Consider the following 25951-nt stretch of genomic DNA (forward strand, 5'->3'; position numbering starts at 1 on the left):
CTACCCAGGCAGTAAGAAATCTGCTGAGCTGCTGTGCTGTGGAATGAATTATGTCCCCCACAACCCCAACAGCCCCACCCAAAATTCATATGGTGAAGCCATAACCCCCAGTGTATTGATATTTGGAGATGGATCCTTCAGGAGATCATTAGGTTTAGATGAGCTCATGAAGATGGGACCCTTATGATAGGATTAATGCCATTTTAAGAAAAGACATCAGGCCGGGTGTGGTGGCTCATGCTTGTAATCCCAGCATTTTGGGAGGCCGAGGCAGGTGGATCCTGAGGTCAGGAGTTCGAAACCAGCCTGGCCAACATGATGAAACCCCGTCTCTACTAAAAATACAAAAATTAGCCGGGCATGGTGGTGGGCGCCTGTAACCCCAGCTATGCGGGAGGCTGAGGCGCGAGAATCACTGGAACCCAGGAGGCAGAGGTTGCAGTGAGCCAAGATAGTGCCACTGCACTCCAGCCTGGGCAACAGAGCAAGACTGTCTTGGGGGAAAAAAAAAAAGACATCAGAGAGCTTTCTCTCTCTCTTTGCCATGTGAGGACACAGTGAGAAGGTAGCTATCTATAAGCCAGGAAGAGAGCCTTCACTAGAAACTGGCCCAACTGGCACCTGATCCAGAACTGTGAGAAAATAAATTTCTGTTGTTTAAACCACCCAGTTTGTGGTACTTTGTTATGGAGCCTGAGCTGACTAAGACATGCTAGGTTTATTACATTTCCTCTTTTTAACTTTCAGGTTCTTCACAATTTTTGTTTTACCTTGCCTCTGAACTGTCTGTGATTTCTACAGCCCATTGGCTCCTTTCTAAGTCACTGATGGCTATATATCTCTTTCCCAAAATACAACACCTATAATCTCCTTTGAGACTCAAAAAATCCTGAGAAGGTTTAGGAAAATTATGACTTATCTTAGATCACATAGAAAGTCATGAAAAATAGGACTAGAACCAAGGTCTTTTGGTATTTTTCCACTAAATTAGGCAGTAATAATTTTTCTTTTTTTCTTATTAATGTAATGTAAATATGTTATATATGTTTTGATAGAGACAGAATCTTGCTATATTGCCCTGGCTAGTCTCAAACTCCAGGGTTCAAACAGTCCTCCTACCTCAGCCTCTCAAAGTGCTAGGATTACAGGTTTGAGCCACTGTACCCAGCTAATAACTTTTTTCTGAATCAAAAATAGGGCACAAGACTGATAGGATAAATTTGTGAACTTTATTTATAAGAAAATGCTAAAAAATAGGAAAAGTTGGCCAGGCATGGTGGCTCATGCCTGTAATACCAGCACTTCGGGAGGCTGAGGCAGGAGGATTGCTTGAGGCCAGAAGTTTGAGGCCAGGCTGCGCAGTATAATAGTAAGACCCCATCTTTAGAAAAACTTTATAAATTAGCTGGGTACAGTGGATCATGCCTGTAGTCCCAGCTGCTCAGGAGGGTGAGGTGAGTCACCCAGGATTTGAAGGCAGCAGTGAGCTGTGACCATGCCACTGTTCTGTAGCCTGGGTGACAGAGTGAGATCCTGTAGATAGATAGATAGACAGACAGACAGACAGACAGACAGATAGATAGATATGCTTATTATATATTTGATCAGTTGTTTAAAATCACCTGAAATTTGGTCTGTTTATGAAAATCCAAACCATAAAGTCTCCAAGTATAGGCCCTTACCTCAAGATAGTAAAAAAAATTTTTTTTTTTTTTTTTTTGAGACGGAGTCTCGCTCTGTCGCCCAGGCTGGAGTGCAGTGGCGCGATCTCGGCTCACTGCAAGCTCCACCTCCCGGGTTCACGACATTCTCCTGCCTCAGCCTCTCTGAGTAGCTGGGACTACAGGCGCCTGCCACCACGCCCGGCTAATTTTTTTGTATTTTTAGTAGAGACGGGGTTTCACCGTGGTCTCGATCTCCTGACCTTGTGATCCGCCCGCCTCTGCCTCCCAAAGTGCTGGGAAAATTTTTTTTAAGTTGATTGTTTTTCGGCCAGAATTTGCCAAGCTTTACCATGCCCTATGGTCTTAAATCAGTTCTGACTTAAGCATTTATATTACTTGCCTGGCCTTGTAGGCATTTGAGTTTGTGAATTCTAATGTAAATCATAAATGGCTGGGCATGATGGCTCACGCCTATAATCCCAGCACTTTGGGAGGCCGAGGCAGGCAGATCACGAGGTCAAGAGATCGAGACCATCCTGGCCAACATGGCGAAACCTCATCTCTACTAAAAATACAAAAAAATTGGTCAGGCGGGCGCCTGCTCTAGTCCCAGCAACTCGGGAGGCTGAGGCAGGAGAATGGCGTGAACCTGGGAGGCAGAGCTTGCAGTGAGCCGAGATGCTCTGCACTCTAGCCTGGATGACAGAGTGAGACTCCGTCTCAAAAAAACACAAAAATTAGCTGGGCGTGATGGTGCACACCTGTGGTGCCAGCTACTCGGGAGGCTGAGGCAGGAGAATCACTTGAACCCGGGAGGTGGAGGTTGCAGTGAGCCGAGGTCACTCGCCACTGCACTCCAGCCTGGCAACAGAGCGAGACTCCGTCTCAAAAATAATAATAATAATAATAAATTCTATAAAAGTTGAGATATTAAGTAGCAACATTATTTAGAGAAAACCAGGAAGAAGGCTGGATCTAGGTAACAAGTGGAGTATAAGCCCCATGAAGCAGGAACCCTACCTAACTCATACTCTGCTGTCTCCCCTAACGTCTCATAGATTGCAGAGTATTGAATGAATGAATAATGAATGAATAGTTGCCTTGTCTTCTCCCCACACCGTGCTAAAGCTAAGGGGTGCATTCTATGTTGCCAGATTGTCCAGATGGAAGGATGATCCTGTTCCTGCTTTTCCCATGGCCCACAGACAACTTTGATTCCCTGTAAATCCCTATTTGATGTCCTAGCTCCCACTTAGTCACTATTTAAATAATTACTCATAATCTCTGTAAGTCTAATTGTAGTCACTTTCAGGGCATCGTTTTCATAAATCTTGAATACTGGATGTAGAAATAGAAACAATGTGTGTTGTCTTGATTATATAAGTTATTAGAGAGGAAAGAGTGAATGATGAGAAAGTTTTTTAGGCCTGACTTTGGAACATGTGTCATTCAGACAATCCCAACTCCGCCTTTCCTGCAGGGGCTCCTTTCAATTCTTTTATTGTGTTGCTGTTGACTTAAAACTGACACCTGTGTAAAAGAGAAAGATACTTGTAAAGAAAGGGATATCTCTTACATTGCTATGATGTAAGGGCAGGTGACTGTTGCTGCTTCAAATTTACCAGTGATTACATTGTAACTTTATATATTCTGGTTTATGAATACAGATTTTAAAAAATTGCTAGTTCTCATTCTAAATAAATTGTTTATTAACAACATTTGTCCCCCAAGCCCTCCCCCTATTTGGTAACTAAAAATAGAAGCATGCATAGTTTAATTTGTACATTTTATATTTATTTATTTATTTGTTTGTTTGTTTATTTATGAGATGGAGTTTCACTCTTGTTGCCCAGGCTGGAGTGCAATGGCACAATCTCAGCTCACTGCAACCTCCGCCTCCTGGGTTCAAGCAACTCTCCTGCCTCAGCCTCCCAAGTAGCTAGGATTACAGGCATGTGCCACCACTCCTGGCTAATTTTGTATTTTTAGTAGAGATGGGTTTTCTCCATTTTGGTCAAGCTGGTCTCAAACTCCCGACCTCAGGTGATCTGCCTGCCCCAGCCTCTCAAAGTGCTGGGATTACAAGCGTGAGCCACCGCGCCCAGCCAATTTGTACCTTTTATAAAGAAAGTTTACATAGGGGTTAATTGGAGAGAGAGAGTTATAGTCACATTCAAATATTGTCTCTTTAAATTGAAGACAAGTATATCTAATGGAAAACAATACAAATAACATGAACCAGGTTTAACTTACAGACTGTGTAGGGGAGTGTTGAAACTGGGACCCAGTGACGCATCTACTGAAGAGTTTTGAATAAACTCATGAGAGGAATGGGAGAACTGCTTCCCAAACACAAATGTCTGTGCCATCAGACTGCAGATGCATTGTGAGTGTAATCTCTTGAGAAAACTCCTAAGAGGACCCTTGTACTGTCTAGAAGACTATCTAGTTTCACTACTATTCATAATAAAGACTATAACCATGTACTTGACCAACATCAGAGCATCACCTGAAACCTTGTTAGAAATGCATAATCATGCCAAGAATAGGTACAAGTAAGAACTGCTGGATCAGAATCTGCATTTTTTTTTTTTTAGACGGAGTCTCCTCACACTTTTGCCCTGGCTGGAGTGCAGTGGTGCGATCTTGGCTCACTGCAACCTCTGCCTCCCGGGTTCAAGCGATTCTTCTACCTCAGCCTCCTGAGTAGCTGGGAGTACAGGCACACACCACCATCCCCAGCTAATGTTTGTATTTTTAGTAGGAACGAGGTTTCACCATATTGGTAGGGCTGGTCTCGAACTCCTGACCTCAGTGATCTGCTTGCCTTGGCCTCCCAAAGTGCTGGGATTACAGCTGTGAGCCACTGCACTGGCTAGAGATGTCCTTTTTTTAGATTTTCGAAATCTTTTGACACTTGTCATACCAAAAGCTATTTAGTAGAAAAATGATCAAAGGAATAGGCAACATTAAGATATATTTAAACATTAAAATTGTTCTTTTTTTTTTTTTTTTTTTTGAGATGGAGTCTTGCTCTGTCGCCCAGGCTGGAGTGCAATGGCGCCATCTCAGCTCACTGCAAGCTCCGCCTCCCAGGTTCACACCATTCTCCTGCCTCAGCCTCCTGAGTAGCCGGGACTACAGGCGTCCGCCACCATGCCTGGCTAATTTTTTGTATTTTTAGTAGAGACGGGGTTTCACCATGTTAGCCAGGATGGTCTTGATCTCCTGACCTCGTGATCCACCCGCCTCGGCCTCCCAAAGTGCTGGGATTACAGGCTTGAGCCACCGCGCCCAGCCGTTTTTTTTGTTGTTGTTTTTTTTTTTAATTGAGACAGAGTATCACTCTGTCGCCCAGGCTGGAGTGCAGTGGCTCAGTCTCGGCTCACTGCAACTTCCACCTCCCGGGTTCAAGCGATTCTCAGGCCTCAGCCTCCCGAGTAGCTGGGATTATAGGCGCCTGCCACCATGACTGGCTAATTTTTGTATTTTTAGTAGAGACGGGGTTTCGCCACGTTGGCCAGGCTGGAACCATTAAAATTCTTTAATTTGAAAAGAAAATGATAGGGAATATGATTGAAGTCAGTTGATCTGGACAAAATAAATTAAAATTGTTCATGAGATCCCAGAATACCATAACAGGCACCTCGTAAAGTCAGAGAAAAAGGAAGTAGAACTTCACAGTATGGGCTAGTAAACTTGCTTCCTTTGTGTGTAAGGATCAAATAAGATGCTGAATATAAAGGTGCTGTTGTGAGCTTGATTTGATGGCCCTGGAGGACACTCGATTCCAGGACCAGTCTGAAGGAATTGGCCTGTAAAAGGAAGATTGGGGGTGAGCAGTAAGGAGCATTTGTCATAGGGAAAGGAGTTCCATGAGCTCTACAGTCCTAGAATTGGGAGTATTTAGAAGAGTATAAGGAAAGGATTTAGGATGTGGGAAGAACTGATTGGTTATTAGAGGAGCTTGAGAAGCGGTAGGAAACCCATGCCAGTATTGTAGAAGGGAAGGAGTTAACAGCTAATGCAGAGAAATATGTGATCATTATTAAAACTGCAGTGTGATGGTTGGGCACTGAGAATGAGATGGTTGGGGATCTAGCTGTGTGAAGGGACTTGAAGTGACAGCAGATTTGAAAGACTGCTGATCTTGGTTTTAGAGAGCTCAGTTCTAGTCCTGAGACTGACCTCATTCTTTTGGTCGTTTTGGATCTGTTTCATATATAAGATGAAGAGACTAGATTATGTTATTTCTAAATCCCTTCTACCTCTTAAATGATTTTTTTTCATTTGATATGGGGTCTGGCTATGTTGCCCAGGCTCGTCTCAAACTCCTGGCCTCAAGCGATCTTCCCACCTCAGCTTCCCAATGTGCTGGGATTCCAGGTATGAGCTACCATGCCCAGCCTCTTTTAGCTCTTGATACTAAACTTTTTACTAAAAGAAGTTTTTTTAAGGTTTTAATGAAGTCATAGAAGACCAGACCACAGTTGATGACAAAGGAAAATTCAGACATTCTGGAGCATGTCTCTAACTTGGAAGGTGAAAAGGAAGGATCTTTGTCAAATGATCTAATACTAGTATGAGTGGATCACCTAATTTGGCACTTGTAATGTTCAAACAGACCCTGACTTTTTCTTTTTTTTTTTTTTTGAGACGGAATCTCACTGTCAGGCTGGAGTGCAGTGGCACGATCTCAGCTCACTGCAAACTTCGCCTCCCGGGTTCACGCCATTCTCCTGCCTCAGCCTCCAGAGTAAATGGGTCTACAGGTGCCCGCCACCACGCCCTGCTAATGTTTTTGTATTTTTAGTAGGGATGGGGTTTCACCATGTTAACCAGGATGGTCTTGATCTCCTGACCTCGTGATCCGCCCACCTCGGCCTCCCAAAGTGTTGGGATTTCAAGCATGAGCCACCACGCCCAGCCCAGACCCTGACTTTCAAGCCCATTTTCTGTATGTTTCCCAAATTAATTGACACAGCACTGTGGTTTCCACTGTTCTGTTCTTTTATAGCCTTGTTACTCAAGGTGTGGTCCATTGACCATCAGCATCACCTAGGAGCTTATTAGAAATGCAGAATATCAGGCCAAGCATGGTGGCTCATACCTGTAATCCCAGCACTTTGAGAGGCTGAGGTGGGAGGATCACTTGAGGCCAGGAGTTTGAGACCAGCCTGAGTACATGGCGAGATCTTGTCTCCTATAAGCACTGCTCCTATAGCAGTGGTTCTCAAACTTTAACTGATATCAGAATCTCCAGAAGGGCTTGTTAAAACATAAATTGGTCAGAACTTCTGATTCAGTAGGTCTGGAATGGGGCCCAAGAATTTGCTTTTTCTTCTTCTTCTTTTTTTTTTTTTTTTTTTTTTTGAGACAGGGTGTCCTTCTGTCACCTAGGCCCTAGGCTGAAGTGCAGTGGCATGGTCATGGGTCCCTGCAGCCTCAGCCTCAGCCTTCAAGCCTCAAGCAATCCTTTCACCTCAGCCTCTGGAGTAGCTGGGCCTATAGGTACACACCTGTACACCAAGCTAATTTTTATTTTTTTTTGTAGAAACAAGATCTCTCCATATTGCCCAGACTGGTCTAGAACTCCTGGCCTCAAGTCGCCCTCCAGCATTGGCCTGCCAAAGTGCTGGGATTGCAGGCGTGAGCCACCATGCCCTTCCAAATTTGCTTTTTTTTGAAGACAGAGTCTTGTTCTGTTGCCCGGTCTGGAATGCAGTGGCGCGATCTTGGCTCACTACAACCTCCGCCTCCCGGGTTCAAGCGATTCTCCTGCCTCAGCCTTCCAAGTAGTTGAGACTATAGGCACGTGCCACCACGCTCGGCTGACTTTTTTATTTTTAGTAGAGACGAGGTTTCACCTTCTTAGCCAGGATGGTTTCGATCTCCTGACCTTGTGATCCTCCTGCCTAGGCCTCCCAAAGTGCTGGGATTACAGGTGTGGGCCACCATGCCCGGCTCCGAATTTGCGTTTTTTTTGTTGTTGTTTTTGTTTTGTTTTCGTCTCTGTTTTTTGAGACCGAGTTTCACTCTTGTTGCCCAGGCTGGAGTGCAATGGCTCAATCTCGGCTCACCGCAACCTCCGCCTCCTGGGTTCAAGTTATTCTCCTGCCTCAGCCTCCCGAGTAGCTGGGATTACAGGCATGGGCCACCATGCCCGGCTAATTTTTTATTTTTAGTAGAGACAAGGTTTCTCCATGTTGGTCAGGCTGGTCTCGAACACCCAACCTCAGGTGATCCGCCCACCTCGGCCTGCCAAAGTGCTGGGATTACAGGCATGAGCCACCACGCCTGGCCAATTTGCATTTTTAATACCTTAAAAACTATTAACGTTTTTGTTAGGAGGTCTTTGGCTTTAATTACTTCCTGCTCATGATTATCTGTTTCAAGTTTGCTTTTAATCTCCCCAGTAAGACTATACTTTCTTGTTTTGTGTTATTTTTTCAACAGCTTTATTGACGTATAATTTGCATACCAAATAATTCACCCATTTAAAATGTATAAGTCAATAATGTTTAGTATATTCACAGATACGTGCAACTATCACCACAGCCAATTTTATAACGTTTTCATCATCAGGAAAGGAAACTCAATAGGTAGAGCACTGAGGAATTTTAGGGCAGTGAAACTATGTAGTACAATGCTGTAATAATGGATATGTGTCATTGTACACTTATCAAAACCCATAGGATGGGATGTACACTTATCAAAACCAAGAAAGAACCCTAATGTAAACTATGGGCTTTGGATGATAACGATGTGTCAACGGAGGTTCATCAGTTGTAACAAATGTACCACTCTGCTGTGGGATATTGATAGTGGGAGAGGCTACACATGTGTAGGATAAGAGGCTATATTGAAACTCTGTGTTCTCTGCTTTATTTTGCTGTGAAACTAAAACTGCTCTAAAATAAAGTCTTTTAAGAAAGAAAGAAGTCTGGGCGTGGTGGCTCATGCCTGTAATCCCAGCACTTTGGGAGGCCAAGATGGGTGGATCGTCTGAGGTCAGGAGTTTGAGACCAGCCTGACCAACATGGTGAAACCCCGTCTCTACTAAAAATACAAAAATTAGCCAGTCGTGGTGGTGGGCGCCTGTAATCCCAGCAACTCAGGAGGCTGAGGCAGGACTGAACCCTGCTTGAAGGCTGCTTGAACCCGGGAGGTGGAGATTGCAGTGAGCCGAGATCATGCCATTGCACTCCAGCCTGGGCTTTAGAGTGAGACTCTGTCTCAAAAAAAAAAAAAGGAAGAAACTCCATATCCTTTAGCTGTACCCCTTATCTCCACATCCCACCAGGACCCAAGTAACCACTAATCTTCCAACCATTAATCTTTTGTATTTCTATTGCATAAGTACTTGGCAAGGTGCTAGATATATTTATTAAGAGATTAATATGTATAAACAGTTGCATCATCTTACTTAATCCTTATCATAACTGTGAGGTCTGAGTGTTTATTGTTATCTCAAAGCTGAGGATATTGAAACTTAAGATAGGTTAAATAACTTGTAACATAACCAGTAAATGATGAAACTAGCATTGTATCCTTGTACTATCATTTCAAAACTCATGCTCTTAACCTTTCTACCATATCTATTATAGTAAACTGAATTTTCGAAGCTATGCAATATCTATGAGAAATTTTACTAAGATATTTAAAATGTCATGGAAAGGCTTAACTTGTTTGGGCATGCTGGCTCCCTCACAAAATTTGCCGCATGTTCTTTTCTTTTAATAGCCTCTTTATGTGTCTCTCCACATTTTTCCTCAAGCTCATATAAATGCACAGATACATTGTAGGGGCTTCTTGAGGGGTCATTATATAAAAATAGGATTATGCTATAAATATCACTCTGAAGCTCACTATGGACATCTTCTGTTTCTAGAAATAGATCTAGCTCTTTGTTTTGAGTAGCTGTGTACTGTGCATATCATAATGTAACAGTTACCTTATTGGTGGAAGTTGGGATTTTTTGCTATTACATAGAATATTGCAGTTAATATCCTTATACATTTATCTTTGTGCTTTTGCATACTATATCTGTAGATATGAATCACAAGATTCTATGTGTCACAATTTTTGATAGATGCTGCTCATTTTTTATTAAAAAGGTTATACCACTTGAGCAGCAGCATGCACAGTTAAGACCCAGAAGATCCTGATCTGGGTATCTTTCCTCTCCACAAGGAGGTTAATGGATACGGATGTATAGCAGATAAAGGACAAGGTCAGTCTAGGATACCTTGTGTCAAAAAAACAAGAAGTCCTCAAAGACAAATGGAGTCTTGTTTTTTGTTTTTTTGGGTTTTTTTTTTTTTTTTTTTTTTCAGATGGAGTCTTGTTCTGTTGCGCAGGCTGGAGTGCAGTGGCACGATCTCGGCTCACTGCAACCTCCACACCCCAGGTTCAAGCGATTTTCCTGCCTCAGCCTCTTGAGTAGCTAGAATTACAGGCGCCCACTACCACACCCAGCTAATTTTTGTATTTTTAGTACAGACAGGATTTCACCATGTTGATCAGGATGGTCTCAAGCTCCTGACCTCAGGTGGTCCACCCACCTCGGCCTCCTGAAGTGCTGGAATGACAAGTGTGAGCCACTGTGCCCGGCCTAATTTTTGTATTTTTCGTAGAGACGGGGTTTCACCATATCAGCCAGGCTGGTCTCGAACTCCTGACCTCAGGTGATCCACCTGCCTCAGCCTCCCAAAGTACTAGGATTACAGGCATGAGTCTTGTATAAAGGATACAAAGAGCCAGCTAGAAGAGGCTCTAAATGACCAAATTTTGAACAATTTGAATATCAACCAAACCATCGTAATTATACCACACTGAAATTTTAAAAAAATTAATGCACCTCTACTGATACCAAAAGATGGTAGGGGAGAGAGTAAAGCTCTTTTAAAAAGAAGGATATGGCTGGGTGCAGTGGCTTATACCTGTTATCCCAGTACTTTGGGAGGCTGAGGTGGATGGATCACCTGAGGTCAGGAGTTCGACACTGGCCTGTCCAGCGTGACAAAACCCCGTCTCTACTAAAATACAAAAAATTAGCTGTGCATGGTGGTAGGCACCTATAATCCCAGCTACTCGGGAGGCTGAAGCAGGAGAATCGCTTGAACCTGGGAGGCGGAGGTTACAGTGAGCCAAGATCATCCCATTGCACTCCAGCCTGGGCAACAAGAGTGAAACTCCATCATCTCAAAAAAAAAAAAAAAAAAAAAAAGGATACTAGCCAGTAAAGGTAGAAGGAATGACAATATTTTAAAAATTCACCATTTTGTAATCCCCAGTATGATATGGGAAATTAAATTTAGGCAAGGATCATCATGGAGGCTAATATCCTGGTGAGAAGAAGCTGTTGGGCTGTTCACATGGTGCCATAGATTACTTACTCATCAAACATAAAAGGAAAAACATGTCTTTACACTAGAGAAATCCTATGGTTATCACCTTAACCAGATCATCAAAGTCAGCATCACTAGTGCAGGAAATCATGATGTTAATGTGTTATTTTGTTGGATGCAGTAAGAAGTACCCAATTCACTTATGAAGCATTCTTTCCAAAAGTGTTTAAATTAAATCTAAGCAACCTTCATGTTTATCTGCAGGATTATCTTCTTTAGTTAGAACTGTAAATGATTTTACTATATGACCTTAGGTAGGTTGTGTTAGTGACTTGTCTGAGTCTCAGAACCCTTGTTTGTAAAAACAGTGACATTGAATCAGAAAAAATGTATGAAAGTAACCTAGCATGTAGTTTGTTATATCATAAAGAATGTAACATACTAGTTCATCTCTGCGGTCAGAATCCATTCATAGCCACCAAGTATATAGCTGAATGAAAACTACATTTCTCTTTTTCACATCTTATTTCCTTATCTAATTCTATGTAATTTGATGGTATGTTTTATGAATTCCCTATACTTGCTTAGATCCATAAGCTGTGAAGCCCCAAGTGTGCCATAAACCCTCTAATCCAAAATGTTCAAGGGACATTTTAGGTAATAGAGCATGGGATTAGAACATTTCTGTACTCATTAGAAATTTACATTGACTTGTATGAAACTACCAGTTTTGTAGATTAAAAATGGTCAAATATCAGCAATGTCGTGTGATTCAATCTAATAATGTGCTTTGGTGGCAGAAGCTTAGTACGTCAACATTTGCCAAGCATTCTTTCTTTTTCCTTCTTTATGGTTTTAGGAAAAGATTTGCTCAGAGGAGGAGAGAAGGATTTGTATTGAGCCAAGTTTTAAGGAAATTGTGATGTGAACTCTTAATCTACTGTTATGTGTATTCTAAATATTTTTGGATATTTCTTCATTTTATACTCTCCTCTCCCCCCACGTACAATACTTATTCTTTCCCATCACTTCTTACCTCTTGGCTTTTCTTTCCAAGTAGTGGGAAATGAGACAAAGCTTTTCTTTTTCTGTACTTTAAATTCTGGATTGCTCTTTTTGAATAGGCAGTTGCAGAATTTTGAAAACATGAGCAAGAATAATTTACTTCAAGTTCCAGCTGGTTCTCTTCCAAAGATAGCACTTAGAAATGATAATGTACTTTTTTTCTTTGTACCCTAGTTCCTAGTAGAATATGGAAGGTAAGACAGATTGATGGATTTTGAGTACATGTTGTTTTATAGAATATAAACAATGGCCAGGTGCGGTGGTTCACACCTATAATCCCAGCAGTTTGGGAGGTCAGGAATTCGAGGCCAGCCTGACCAACATGGTAAAACGCTGTCTCTACCAAAAATACAAAAATTAGCTGGGCATGGTAACACGTGCCTGTAGTACCAGCTACTTGGGAGGCTGAGGCAGGAGAATTGCTTGAACCCAGGAGGTGGAGGTTGCAGTGAGCCAAGATTGTGCTACTGCACTCCAGTCTGGGTGACAGAGCAAGACTCTGTCTCAAAAAAAAAAAAAAGAATATAAACAATGAAGTAATAATTCATAGGAGATTGAAAAGGAAAGTTTCCAGCTGTGAAGTATTGAAATTACATCATAGCAAGAATTCTCCCTGGGGTACGGCCCTTATAACAAGAGTCATAATTGTTACTCCCTTAAGAAAGTGACATATCTTCCTTAAAGAAGGTGTGCTGGGCAATTGTGTATAGTTTTAATATTCCTAACCCTCCTTTTTACTTCCTCAAACAAGAAGAAACAAATTCATGGAAGACCATCCCTCTCAAGGAAATGTGATCAACCCTGCATATAAATAGCTTTATTAAAATCCTTAGTTGTTGGCAAGCCATAACATTGCAAGTTTGAAAGTTACTGTTTGTCTCCTAGACAGCTGCTCAGGAAGCAATCTTGCATGCGTCTGGAAATGGCACAGCCAAGGACTACTGCATGCTTTATAACCCTTATTGGACAGCTCTTCCAAGTACCCTAGAAAATGCAGTAAGTAAATCACAGTTACTATTCATAAACATAAAAATAGTGAAGAAGGAGGCTGGGCACGGTGGCTCATGCCTGTAATCCCAGCACTTTGGGAGGCCAAGGCGGGCAGATCATGAGGTCAGGAGATCAAGACCATCCTGGCTAACACAGTGAAACCCCTTCTCTACTAAAAATACAAAAATTAGCTGGGTGTGGTGGCAGGCGCCTGTAGTCCCAGCTACTCAGGAGGCTGAGGCAGGAGAATTGTGTGAACCCAGGAGGCAGAGCTTGCAGTGAGCTGAGATCGTGCCACTGCACTCCAGCCTGGGCGACAGGGTGAGACTTCGTCTCTGAAAAAAAAAAAAAAAAAAGTGAAGAAGGCTGTGTACAATGGCTGATACCTGTAACCCTAGCGCTTTGGGATGTCAAGATGGGAGGATCATTTGAGACCAAGTGGTCAAGACCAATCTGGTCAGCATAGTGACACCCTGTCTCTATTTAAAAAGAAAAAAAAAATATTGAAGAAGTGAGAATGACTGATAATTATGTTTTATTGTGTGAACCATTGTCATGTATGGTTGTTAATAAATAATTATTGATTTTTCTCAAGTATTTTTCTCTCTGGGAAAATAGGGAATTTTAAAATACTTAATTCTAAGCCTAAATATTTCTAATTCAAAAGATACTGTCTTAAACCAATATTGATAACCAAATGCAGTATTGATAACTGCATGCATTTAGGATGAAATAGACTTTTAACATGTTAAAAAGACATTTCTTATTTTCAGACTTCCATTAGTTTGATGAATCTGACTTCCACACCACTATGCAACCTTTCTGATATTCCTCCTGTTGGCATAAAGAACAAAGCAGTTGTGGTTCCATGGGGAAGCTGCCATTTTCTTGAAAAAGCCAGAATTGCACAGAAAGGAGGTGCTGAAGCAATGTTAGTTGTCAATAACAGTGTCCTAGTAAGTTATAAAAACAATCATATCTTATTTTGAGTTCATGATGTGAAATTTCACAAAAATGGAATTAACATCTTTGTGTGTGGTTTAGAGGCTGAGTTTTGAATGATCTGATAGCAAGATTCTTTGTAAATAAATAATCAAGATCTAATAGGCATTTACTTGGAAAGTTTTTCAGTTTTTCTATTCCTAGAGCAGACAAGACTTTGTTAGGAACAAATATATATATATGCATATATATATAGATATATATGTATTACACGTATATAGTATGAATATATCATAAATGCTATATATATTATAGCATTTATCAGTTTAAGTTCATGTTAAAAGGATTCAATTTTGAGAACTTACAGAGTATTAAGAAAGAATACCTGAAATTTTGTCTTATAACTTAAAGAAAGATGTAATATTTGTATTTGATGGAATAGTGTTTTATTCTATAAATATGTTAGTAGTAAATAAGTTTTCATAATTTTTTTTCTTTTAGTTTCCTCCCTCAGGTAACAGATCTGAATTTCCCGATGTGAAAATACTGATTGCATTTATAAGCTACAAAGACTTTAGAGATATGAACCAGGTAAATTAGCAATTACATATTAAAGTTTATAAATACTATATCTCTTTATTTTTAATCACTGATGTTTAATTTTGAGCATTACATTTGCTCCATTTGCTAACAAGAAGCTATAAGGCCTATCAAGTTTTTCTTTGGAAAGTACTCATCTCTCATTTGGCACAAAGTGTCTCAAAGCCTAAACTTTAGAAAGGATGTTTGTTTTCAGTTCTTTAAAAATCTCTTGTCATGTCATTTATCTTAACTTTAAATTCCTGAACAAAATATGATGGTGTAGAACACTGCACTATAAAGATTTTATAAACCAAAGCATATCATCATACTTTTGACTAGGGAATATATCATGTCATCAGACAATAATTCTAGTCTTCTTGACTGTCTGATGTATAATGTCCATTCCAGAGTGAAATGTGGACTATTGCTGTTATGACTATAGTAGAGAGAAAATTTATTCCTGTGTTTAACTGTTATTTTGCCTTTCAGACTCTAGGAGGTAACATTACTGTGAAAATGTATTCTCCGTCATGGCCTAACTTTGATTATACTATGGTGGTTATTTTTGTAATTGCTGTGTTCACTGTGGCATTAGGTGGATACTGGAGTGGACTAGTTGAATTGTAAGTTTAATTAACTTAAGCGTTTTTGTAATAAATGGTTAAAAATTTCTCCAATCATTTTAATTATATAACAACATTTAAAAATTTTATCTGCCCTCAGAATATGAAGCCAGTAAGCCCAGTCTGCAGGTTTGTCCTCATTTAGATCATTTACATTTTCACCAGAGAGAAAAGAGTCACAGATTTCTCTAACTCTTCCACTGTCAGAGGAACATTGACATCACATCAGAGACTCTTTTAAGTTAAAATGTTTAATTCTGTCTCCCAGAAAAGGTCATGGGAGATATCCTCATATGCCTATTGATTTAGACTGGAAGAAAATAAGCAAGAGAAAGTAGGGAGTTTTTCAGCTCCTCCTGGGCTGGGTCATTACAATGTGGCCTCATCATTCTGTTTAATGCTTTAGGAATTCTAAGGATGTTAGTAATGTCCATCTCTTTTTTCACTTAGTCAAGATTTATTTCAAGGCTTGAAAACATTCAAGCCAACTGAAATGGTATTACTGTCACTTTTTATAATACATAAATAGGCCAGGCATGGTGGCTTATGCCTGTAATCCCAACACTTTGGGAGGCTGAGGCAGGCAGATCACCTGAGGTCAGGAGTTTGAGACAAGCCTGGCCAACATGGTGAAACCCTGTCTCCACGAAAAATACAAAAATTACCTGGGTGCAGTGGTGCATGCCTATAATCCCAGCTACTTGGGAGGTTGAGGCAGAAGAATTGCTTGAACCCGGGAGGTGGAGGTTGCAGTGAGCTGAGATTGTGCCATTGCATTCCAGCCTAGGCGACAAGAGTGAGACTATGTCTCCAAAAAAAAAAAAAAAAGTAAATAATTAATATAAAACTTTGAAAAACGTAGACACAGTTAAATAACCACTAAACACCACACTATTCAATTCTCAAAAGCAATGGCTATTTAGCAAACTGTAAGGTAACAGTAAAATATCAGAGAACTTTTATGCATTTAGAGAACATAATTAGCAGCAAGCTAGTCAGACAAAATAAACATAAATGTTTTTACATTTTCCTTTTTTTTTTTTTGTTACAGAGTCTCGCTCTGTTGCCAGGCTGGAGTACAGTGGTGCGATCTTGGCTCACTGAAAACTCTGCCTCTCTGGTTCAAGTGATTCTCCTGCCTCAGCCTCCCAAGTAGCTGGGACTACAGGCGCACACCACCATGCCTAGCTAATTTTTGTATTTTTAGTAGAGATGGTGTTTCACCATGTTGACCAGGATGATCTTGATCTCTTGACCTCTTGATCTGCCCGCCTTGGCCTCCCAAAGTGTTGGAATTACAGGCGTGAGTCACTGTGCCTGGCCTCCATGTTTGTTTTTAATTTTGCTTTATAAAGCCACTGATAAATTGAGGCATCTCTCAATTATAGGATTTCTCACATTAAAAATTATATATTTATATATATTTTTTGAGATGGAGTCTTGCTCTGTCACGTAGGCTGGAGTGCAGTGGTATGATCTCAGCTCACTGCAACCTCCGCCTCCCAGATTCAAGCATTTCCCCTGCCTCAGCCTCTTTAGTAGCTGGGATTACAGGTGCCTGCCACCATGTCTGGCTAGTTTTTGTATTTTTAGTAGAGATGAGTTTTCACCATGTTGGCCAGACTGGTCTTGAACTCGTGACCTCAGGTGATCTGCCCACCTCGGCCTCCCGAAGTGCTGGGATTACAGGCGTGAGCTACTGCGCCCAGCCTAAAAATTATATTTTCTAGCCTTGGCAACATAGCAAGACCTCATCTCCTCTAAAAATAAAAAAATTAGCCAGCGCCAGGCATAGTGGCACACGCCTCTAGCCCCAGAGGCTACTCAGGAGGTGGAGGTGAGAGGATTGCTTGAGCCCAGGAGTTTCAGGTTACAGGGAGCTGTGATTGTGCCACTGCACTCCAACCTGGGCAACAGAGTGAGACCCTACTAAAAAAAAGAAAAAAAAGGCCAGCTGCAGTGACTCATTTTTTGGAGGTCGAGGTAGGCAGTTCACTTGAGCCCAGGAGTTCAAGATCAGCCTGGGCAACATAGTGAAACCCCGTCTCGGCCAGGTGTGGTGGCCCATGCCTGTAATCCCAGCTTTTTGGGAGGCCGAGGCGGGCAGATCATCTGATGTCAGGAGTTCGAGATCAGCCTGGCCCACATGACAAAACCCCATCTCTACTAAAAGTACGAAAATCAACCAGGTGTGGTGGCGTGCGCCTGTAGTCCCAGCTACTTAGGAGCCTGAAGCAGGAGAATCACTTGAACCCAGGAGGTGGTGGTTGCAGTGAGCCAAGATCATCCCATTGCACTCCAGCCTGGGTGACAGAGCGAAACTCCATCTCAAAACAAAACAAAACCCATCTCTACAAAAACATAAAAAATAAAAATTATATTTTCTAAATATTTTTATTGGAAGAAATGAAAAAGCCACAAACTGCAATGTTTGCCATAAATTCATACACCAGAAAGTAAAATGCAATCCACCTGAATCTGTATATGCTTCCCTTTTCTCCAACAACTTTAAATGTTTTCTATATACTTTATAAGTTTTATTAAAATCAGTTCTAATTAATTTATGCAGATTAGGGGAAATGATTTATAATAAATTATCCTTAAAATTACCTTCTACAAACTTCTAACCCTACTGCCCCCATAGCCACCACATCTGCTGCTAAAGTGAACAATGATGCAATGTACTGTTTGTGGGGGCGCAAAGCATCTGTAGTCTTGATTTCCTGAATAGCCAAAGATTTCAACTTTCTGCCAGTTTAAACAAAAAGACTCAAATGGCCAAAATTATACAGTGAGAAGAAAAATCTATAGCATGAAGATTAACTAAAACTTTAAAGCATGTCCATATTTTAATTTAAATATAGAAATTTCAAATGTACATAACATTCGGATTTTCCTATTTAGTAGTAACCTTAACTCAGTCTCCTCACAGTTTTGTACTTGTGGCTCTAAATTAAAAAGTCAATGTATATTCGTAACTCTCAATGAAAAAAATGTGCCCAGAGCATATTATTTCATGTATGAAGGGCAAAATATATTTGCCTTGTGAATTGATCTATAGCTTCCATTTAAAAGATCTTATTTGTAACTAAATGAAGCTAAGGTTATTTGTAATTTCTTAAATACTAAAATTTGATTGACTTACATCAAGAGGGAAATGTTAAGAGTTTAACAAGTGTAGGTTCCTGGAGTGTTGAGCTTTAAACATTTTATGTATTTGGAAAGCATGTTTCAACATATATCAGTCACATCTTTCATATGAGTAAGCATGTTTTTTTCCTTCGTTATTAATCTTTAATCTTTTTTTTTTTTTTTTTTTTTTGAGATGGAGTCTCACTCTGTCACCCAGGCTGCAGTGCAGTGGTGCAATCTTGACTCACTGCAACCTCCACCTCCCAGGTTCAAGCAATTCTCCTGCCTCAGCCTCCCAAGTAGCTGGGATTGTAGGTGTGAACTACCACACCAAGCTAATTTTTTGTATTTTTTTTTAGTAGAGATGGAGTTTCGCCATGTTGGCTAGGTTGGTCTTGAACTCCTAACCTCAGGTGATCCGCCTGCCTCGGCTTCCCAAAGTGCTGGCATTACAGGTGTGAGCCACTGCACCTGGCAATTATTAATCTTTATAAAGCATAGTATGTAAGATCTCCATATCTCTAAAATCATTTTGTATATTACTTAGGGAAACTTTAGAAATAATTTTCCAAAAGCTGCTGATTTATTGAAAATGTTTTCCTATTTATTCTAGATTCTTACTATACTTCCATTCCCATGTAAATTCTTTCTTCTCTAGAATAGTGCTTCTCAAACTGTGAAGTACATATACTTATCTAGAGATCTTATTAAAATACAAATTCAGGCCAGGCGTGGTGGCTCACACTTGTAATCCCAGCACTTTGGGAGGCCGAGGCAGATAGATCACTTGTGCCCAGGAGTTTGAGACCAGCCTGGGCAGCATAGTGAGACCCATCTCTACAAAAAGAATTTACAAATTAGTTGGGTGTGGTGACATGAACCTATAGTCCTAGCTACTCAGGAGGCTGATGTAGGAGGACTGTTTGAGCCCAGGAATTTCAGGCTGCAGTGAGCCGTTATCATGCCACTGCACTCAAGCCTGGGCAGCAGAGCAAAATCCTATCTCAAAAAGATAACAATATGAATAATAAAATACAAATTCAGATTTAGTAGATTTGGGATAGGGGCCCAGATTCTGCATTCTTTTTTTTGTTTTTTTTTGAGATGCAGTCTCACTCTGTTGCCCAGGCTGGAGTGCAGTGGTGAGACCCCGGCTCACTGCAACCTCTGCCTCCCAGGTTCAAGCAATTTTCCTGCTTCACCTTCCCCAGTAGCTGGGATTATAGGTGCATGCCACCACACCTGACTAATTTTTTGTACTTTAGTAGAGACAGGGTTTCACCGTGTTGCCCAGGCTGGTTTCGAACTCCTGAGCTCAGGCAATCCGCCCGCCTCAGCCTCCCAAAGTGCTGGGATTACAGGTGTGTGCCACCGTGCCTGGCCCAATTCTGCATTTTTAACAACTCCCAAGTGATTTAGCTGGCCTATGGACCACACTTTGAGTTTAGCAAGGCAAGCTTTTTTATATACACGCTAGGACAAGCTCCTCCTTGAGAAAACTGGAAATTGGAGGGGAGTATATATCAGCTTTTTTATTTGTAAAACATGATGATGGAGCAGAAACAAGTAATTTGTTGCCTTCGGAAACCAGATTGGGAGAGGAAATGTCCCATACCTGCAGGATCATGGATTTTAAAATTGAGGGGGCTGATTCTAAGAGCAAAATAAAGATAGAGAGAAGTAAGTGTGTGTGGGAGGAGAAAGGGGTGGTGACCGTATGGAGAAAGAGAATATGAATCAGTGATATAAAGGAAAAAGTTTCATAAAAAGAATTATTAAAAACATAAGGCCCATCATTTAGCAAGTAATGACAGTTGGATGGAAAGAGAGTAAGGCTTAGAGAAGGGAAAATGTGCCAGAACAGGACCTCACAACCCAACCTGGGCTCTTGTTGCCCAGGTTGGAGTGCAATGGCGTGATCTTGGCTCACTGCAACTTCTGCCTCCTGGGTTCAAGCAATTCTCCTGCCTCAGCCTCCCAAGTAGCTGGGATTACAGGCATGCACCACCATGCCCAGCTAATTTTTGTATTATTGATAGAGATGTGGTTTCACCATGTTAGCCAGGCTGGTCTTGAACTTCTGACCTCAGGTGATCCGCCTGCCTCGGCCTCCCAAAGTGCTGGGATTACAGGTGTGAGCCACCATGCCCAGCCTAAAAATCTTTTTATAATAAGGTCACTGGTCCTCAGCCTTTATAGCCTCTAGATGGCATGCAATAAAGTTTAGGTTCCTATTGCATATGGCTCTCAAGCTGATATGAAAGTACAATTTTTTTTTTTTCAAAAAAGATGAATTGTAATTTTTTTTTTTTTTTTTTTTGAGTTGGAGTCTCACTGTCACCCAGGCTGGAGTGCCGTGGCATGCGGTCTTTGCTCACCGCAACCTCTGCCTCCCAGGTTCAAGCGATTCTCCTGGCTTAGCCTCTCAAGTAGCTGGGATTACAGGCACGTACCACCACACCTGGCTAATTTTTGTATTTTTAGTGGAGATGGACTTTCATCATGTTGGCCAGGCTGGTCTCAACTCCTGACCTCAAGTGATCTGCCCACCTCAGCCTCCCAAAGTTCTAGGATCACAAGTGTGAGCCACCACACCCAGCAGAATTGTAATATTTTAATGTGATATAAATCTAGTACACTGTATGCTTTCCTTCAAGAAATTGCCTGTGCTTTTTAGTTCAATGACTATGAATAGATAAATCTTTATTATGGCTTACAGGTATACTATGACAATAATTTCTTTAAATTTATTTCTGTAGTGACAGATATCATAATTAGTACCTTTTTACACTCAGGTACCACATTTATAGAAATTTATTTAATACCCTGTCATTCAGCTCTTAGAGTTTCAGGGGAGGTGCTAGCATGTCTCCATCAACTCTCTCCCTGCTCTTTTCCCAGGCAATCTACTCTTTTTTTTTTTTTAATTTTTAAAATTAATTTAAAAAATATATTAAAAGAAATAAACTTTTTTAACCTAAATTTTGTATTGAGCCCAGACCTAACAAGCAGGGCCAGGATTTGCACAGGAGGGAGCAGTTTAGAACAGAGTTGTTGAAAAGTATTCAGAAGTAGTATTAATAATATGTCGTAGGTTGCATATAACTAGGAGTAGGAAGGTCGACAACAGAGATTGCCCAACAAACAGCAGTTGCAGTTCTTTTCCTCCTCGACTTCTGTCTCTGTTATTAGCTCTGTGGCCTAGCAAGGGTTGAAACAATATTTCGTTATCTTAAATAAAGGTAGGACAAAGTTATGCCTTGAATTTCTTTTGAGTCCTTTATAATACATTGATGAGCATAGACTAGGCGTATAGTAAATGCTAAGTTGGTTGAGAGGAGAATTTAGCGTTTACATTTAAGAGAAGCACTGGGTGCGGTGGCTCACGCCTGTAATCCCAGTATTTTGGGAGGCTGAGATGGATGGTTTGCCTGAGCTCGGTTCGAGACCAGCCAGCGCAACATGGTGAAACCCCGTCTCTACTAAAATACAAAAAATTAGCCGGGCCTAGTGGCATGTGCCTATAGTCCCAGCTACTCGGGAGGCTGAGGCAGGAGAATTGCTTGAACCTGGGAGGCAGAGGTTTCAGTGAGCAGAGATCACGCCACTGCACTCCTGCCTTGGCAACAGAGCAAGACTCTGTCTCAAAAAAAAGAGAAGCTAATTTTTAGAAGTGCTTTACTATCTGTAAGTTGATAATAGTAAGTTTGTAAGAAGCATTGGTTTTAGTTTGAAATTTATTAAGTCAATATAATTTTCAAATTAGATAATATAAACATCCACAAGTATTAATTTGTTTATATAATAAATGTCATCTCTTTCAATAATTTTGCCTGCAGAAAAAAATGTTTCAAAAGTTAATGGTTGAAAACAGATCATCTCTGGAGAGTAGCATTTAAGAGGTTTTTACTTTCTAGATTAAATATTTCTTTTTAGGGTACAGTTTTTAAAAAGTACATTATTTGCTATAACAAGATAGCTTAGAAAAATAATAAAATAAAAATATTTTAATAAATAAAAATACATTTCTTCAGAAACAAATTTAAATTGGTGTTAGAGATAAATTTTTTAAATAACTGTACTTGGCTAAGATTTGCTAAAGTTCTTGTATGTTTGTACAGGGAAAACTTGAAAGCAGTGACAACTGAAGATAGAGAAATGAGGAAAAAGAAGGAAGAATATTTAACTTTTAGTCCTCTTACAGTTGTAATATTTGTGGTCATCTGCTGTGTTATGATGGTCTTACTTTATTTCTTCTACAAATGGTTGGGTAAGAAGTCATATTTTATGTTTGCTACTGTTAACATACATTCTTTTCACTGACTGTTACTAGATTTATCTTTTCCTTTAAGACATTCTACCTGGAAAACATATGCGAATAATTTGGTTAATATTAATTTCTTTAAAATTATCAGAGTGTTAGGTCTCTGTTACTCTGAGATAAAAATATTTGGATTAAAAATACAATATGTGCCAGGAGCAGTGGCTCACACTTGTAATCCCAGCACTTTGGGAGGCCAAGGTGGGCAGATCACCTGAGGTTGGGAGTTTGAGACCAGCCTGACCAACATGGAGAAACTCCATCTCTACTAAAAATACAGAAATTAGCCGGGCGTGGTGGCACGCGCCTGTAATCCCAGCTACTCACGAGGCTGAGTCAGGAGAATCGCTTGAACCTGGGAGGCGGAGGTCGCGGTGAGCCGACGTTGCACCATTGTACTCCAGCCTGGGCAAAAAGAGCGAAACTCCATCTCAAAAAAAAAAAAAAAAAAGTGCGTTATGTTTTCAGATAAGAACACTTCTTCATGGATGACTTGAAATAATTGCCATGGTCCCTAAATTTTCCTCTCTGTAGATGAATGATATAGCTCAGTATCTAAGCAGTGGATTAAGGAGTTCTTGGTGGCTATATTTAGTTACATGAAATAGAAGATTATTCAGATTACTGATGTATTGCGTCTACTAACTCCCAAAGTGTAGTTTATCTTTTGTCACTTTGCAAATCAGGATGTTTTATTGCTCGAATTTTATGTTACTTATATAAACAGGATCATATTATATCTGAAGACACACAGGTACTTCACTGTGGTCTAGAGAGTAACCAGTCCTTTTTTTCCTTGAAGAAAGTAGAGCAGGAACTATAATGGCTTGTCCATCTCCTGAACAGTCTTATTAATGGCTTAACAGAATGGAAATTTGCCATCCCTGGACAGTATACAGCACAAAGAGAAGGGAGACCAGGGTAAAACGAGTGTACCTAATACGAACTAGCAAAAAGCCCTTTTAAGAACCACCAAAGGCTACCATGCTTATGTGTATAGCATTAGCATAAATTTCTGGACTAGGGAACTAGGGCCTAGGATTTGTTTCATTCAGCATTTTTTTTTTTTTGAAACAGAGTCTCGCTCTGTCGCCCAGGCTGGAGTGCAGTGGCACAATCTCGGCTCACTGCAACCTCCGCCTCCCAGGTTCAAGTGAGTCTCCTGCCTCAGTCTCCTGAGTAGCTGGGATTACAGGTGTGCGCCACCATGCCCGGCTAATTTTTCTATTGTTAGTAGAGACGGGATTTCACTATGTTGACCAGGCTAGTCTCAAACTCCTAACCTCAAGTGATCCACCCGCCTTGGCCACCCAAAGTGCTAGGATTACAGGCGTGAATTACTGCGCCCAGCCTCATTCAGTTTTTGTTCAGTTTCTCTTGTCCTGTGACAGCAGTTTAAAAACTAGACCTATGATATCTTTTTTTTTTTTTTTTTTTGAGACAGAGTCTTGCTCTGCTCTGCTCTGTCACCCAGGCTGGAGTGCAGTGGCACAATCTGAGTTCACTGCAACCTCTGCCTCCCACATTCAAGCAATTCTCCTGCCTCAGCATCCCAAGTAGATGGGACTACAGGCACGTCCCACCATGCCCAGCTAATATTTGTATTTTTATTATTTGCATTTATTTATTTATTTGAGATAGAGCGATTCTCTTGCCTCAGCTTCCCGAGTAGCTGGGATTACAGGCGTCTGGCACCACCCCCAGCTAATTTTTGTATTTTTAGTAGAAACAGGGTTTCACCATGTTGGCCAGGCTGATCTCAAAGTCTTGACCTCAGGAGATCCACCCACCTCGGCCTCCTATAGTGCTGGGATTACAGGTGTGAGCCACTGTACCCAGTTTATGACATGTATTTTTTAATTAAAAATAAGTCATTCTGGCCAGATGCAGTGGCTCTCGCCTGTAATCCCAGCACTGTGGGAGGCCAAAGCAAGTGGATCACTTGAGGTCAGGGGTTCAAGAGCAGCCTGGCCAACATAGTGAAACCCCGTCTCTACTAAAAATACAAAAATTAGCTGGGCATGGTGGTGCGTGCCTGTAGTTCCAGCTACTCAAGGGGCTGAGGCAGGAGAGTGGCTTAAGCCTGGGAGGCAGAGGTTGTGGTGAGCCAAGATTGTCCCATTGCACTCCAGCCTGGATGACACAGTGAGACTCTGTCTCAAAAAAAAAAAGAACTCATTTTGTTAATATCACTCATTTTAAACTGTTGTTGAGAGAGCGAGTACCAGAATGATATTTGTATTATGTTGGCATCAAACAGGTGATTTTATTAATTTAATACTCCTTCAGATTAATTTCTGTTATCAACTCTCAGTTTACAGTAGTCATTGATAGAAAAAAGAGAGCCCTCTACTTTACCTGAAAGCATATTTTAGTTTTTGGTAAGAGATTTCCTTAAATTCATCGCTATTTAAAAAGAAGACAGCCGAGTGCAGTGGCTCACGGCTATAATCCCAGCACTTTGGGAGGCCAAGGCAGGCACATCACCTGAGGTCGGGGCTTTGAGACCAGCCTGGCCAACATGACAAAACTCCATCTACTGAAACTACAAAAATTGGCTGGGTATGGTGGCGCATGCCTGTAATCCCAGCTATTCGGGAGGCTAAGGCATGAGAATCACTTGAGCCCAGGAGGCAAAGATTGCAGTGAGAGCCGAGATCACACCACTGCATTCCGGCCTGGGTGACTGGGCGACAGAGTGAGACTCTCAGAAAAAAAAAAGAAAAAACACCTTACGATTTAAATTTCAGTTTAGTAAGTAATTCAAGTCATCATATAGTCACTTCATTGGAAGTATGATTCAATAAAGAAAGCTAAAGAATTAATATTGCTTGTATAAATATTTTCTTATCACCTTTCTTTCTGTTCTCATGTAATATAGTGTTTTGTTTTTTTCTAGTTTATGTTATGATAGCAATTTTCTGCATAGCATCAGCAATGAGTCTGTACAACTGTCTTGCTGCACTAATTCATAAGATACCATATGGACAATGCACGTACGTATCTCTTACAGGAAATCTTACAATGTTGGTGTTTATAATTTAAAACAATACAAAAGTAGAAGTATTATTTGAAACCTATATAGTCCGATATGCATTGGACCTATAGGTGTTTAAATTTAAATTTAAGTAAAATTAAATAAAATTAAAAATTGAGTTTTTCATTCTTTTATTTATTTATTTATTTATTTATTTTTTATTAATTTTTTTTGCACACAAAACAATAAACATTTTCTAAAAATACATACAAACAAAAAGATGCGTATCAAACATATTAGGAAGG

The 25951-nt window shown here is 40.6% G+C and overlaps 1 protein-coding gene across 3 annotated transcripts in view; it reads left to right on the forward strand.

Annotated features, from left to right (window-relative positions):
* The window catches only part of SPPL2A (signal peptide peptidase like 2A), a 59874-nt gene that overhangs the window by 4692 nt on the left and 29231 nt on the right, over positions 1-25951 (forward strand). For all 3 annotated transcript variants that reach the window (XM_030814100.1, XM_030814099.1, XM_003266920.4), the window contains exons 2-7: positions 12965-13075; positions 13843-14025; positions 14513-14602; positions 15083-15216; positions 22470-22618; positions 25569-25665. In XM_030814100.1, coding sequence (XP_030669960.1) covers positions 12965-13075; positions 13843-14025; positions 14513-14602; positions 15083-15216; positions 22470-22618; positions 25569-25665 — 764 coding nt within the window. The remainder of the gene's footprint in view (positions 1-12964; positions 13076-13842; positions 14026-14512; positions 14603-15082; positions 15217-22469; positions 22619-25568; positions 25666-25951) is intronic.

The sequence above is a fragment of the Nomascus leucogenys genome, chromosome 6 (assembly GCF_006542625.1).
Source record: "Nomascus leucogenys isolate Asia chromosome 6, Asia_NLE_v1, whole genome shotgun sequence".
Taxonomy (NCBI): Eukaryota; Metazoa; Chordata; class Mammalia; order Primates; family Hylobatidae; genus Nomascus; species Nomascus leucogenys.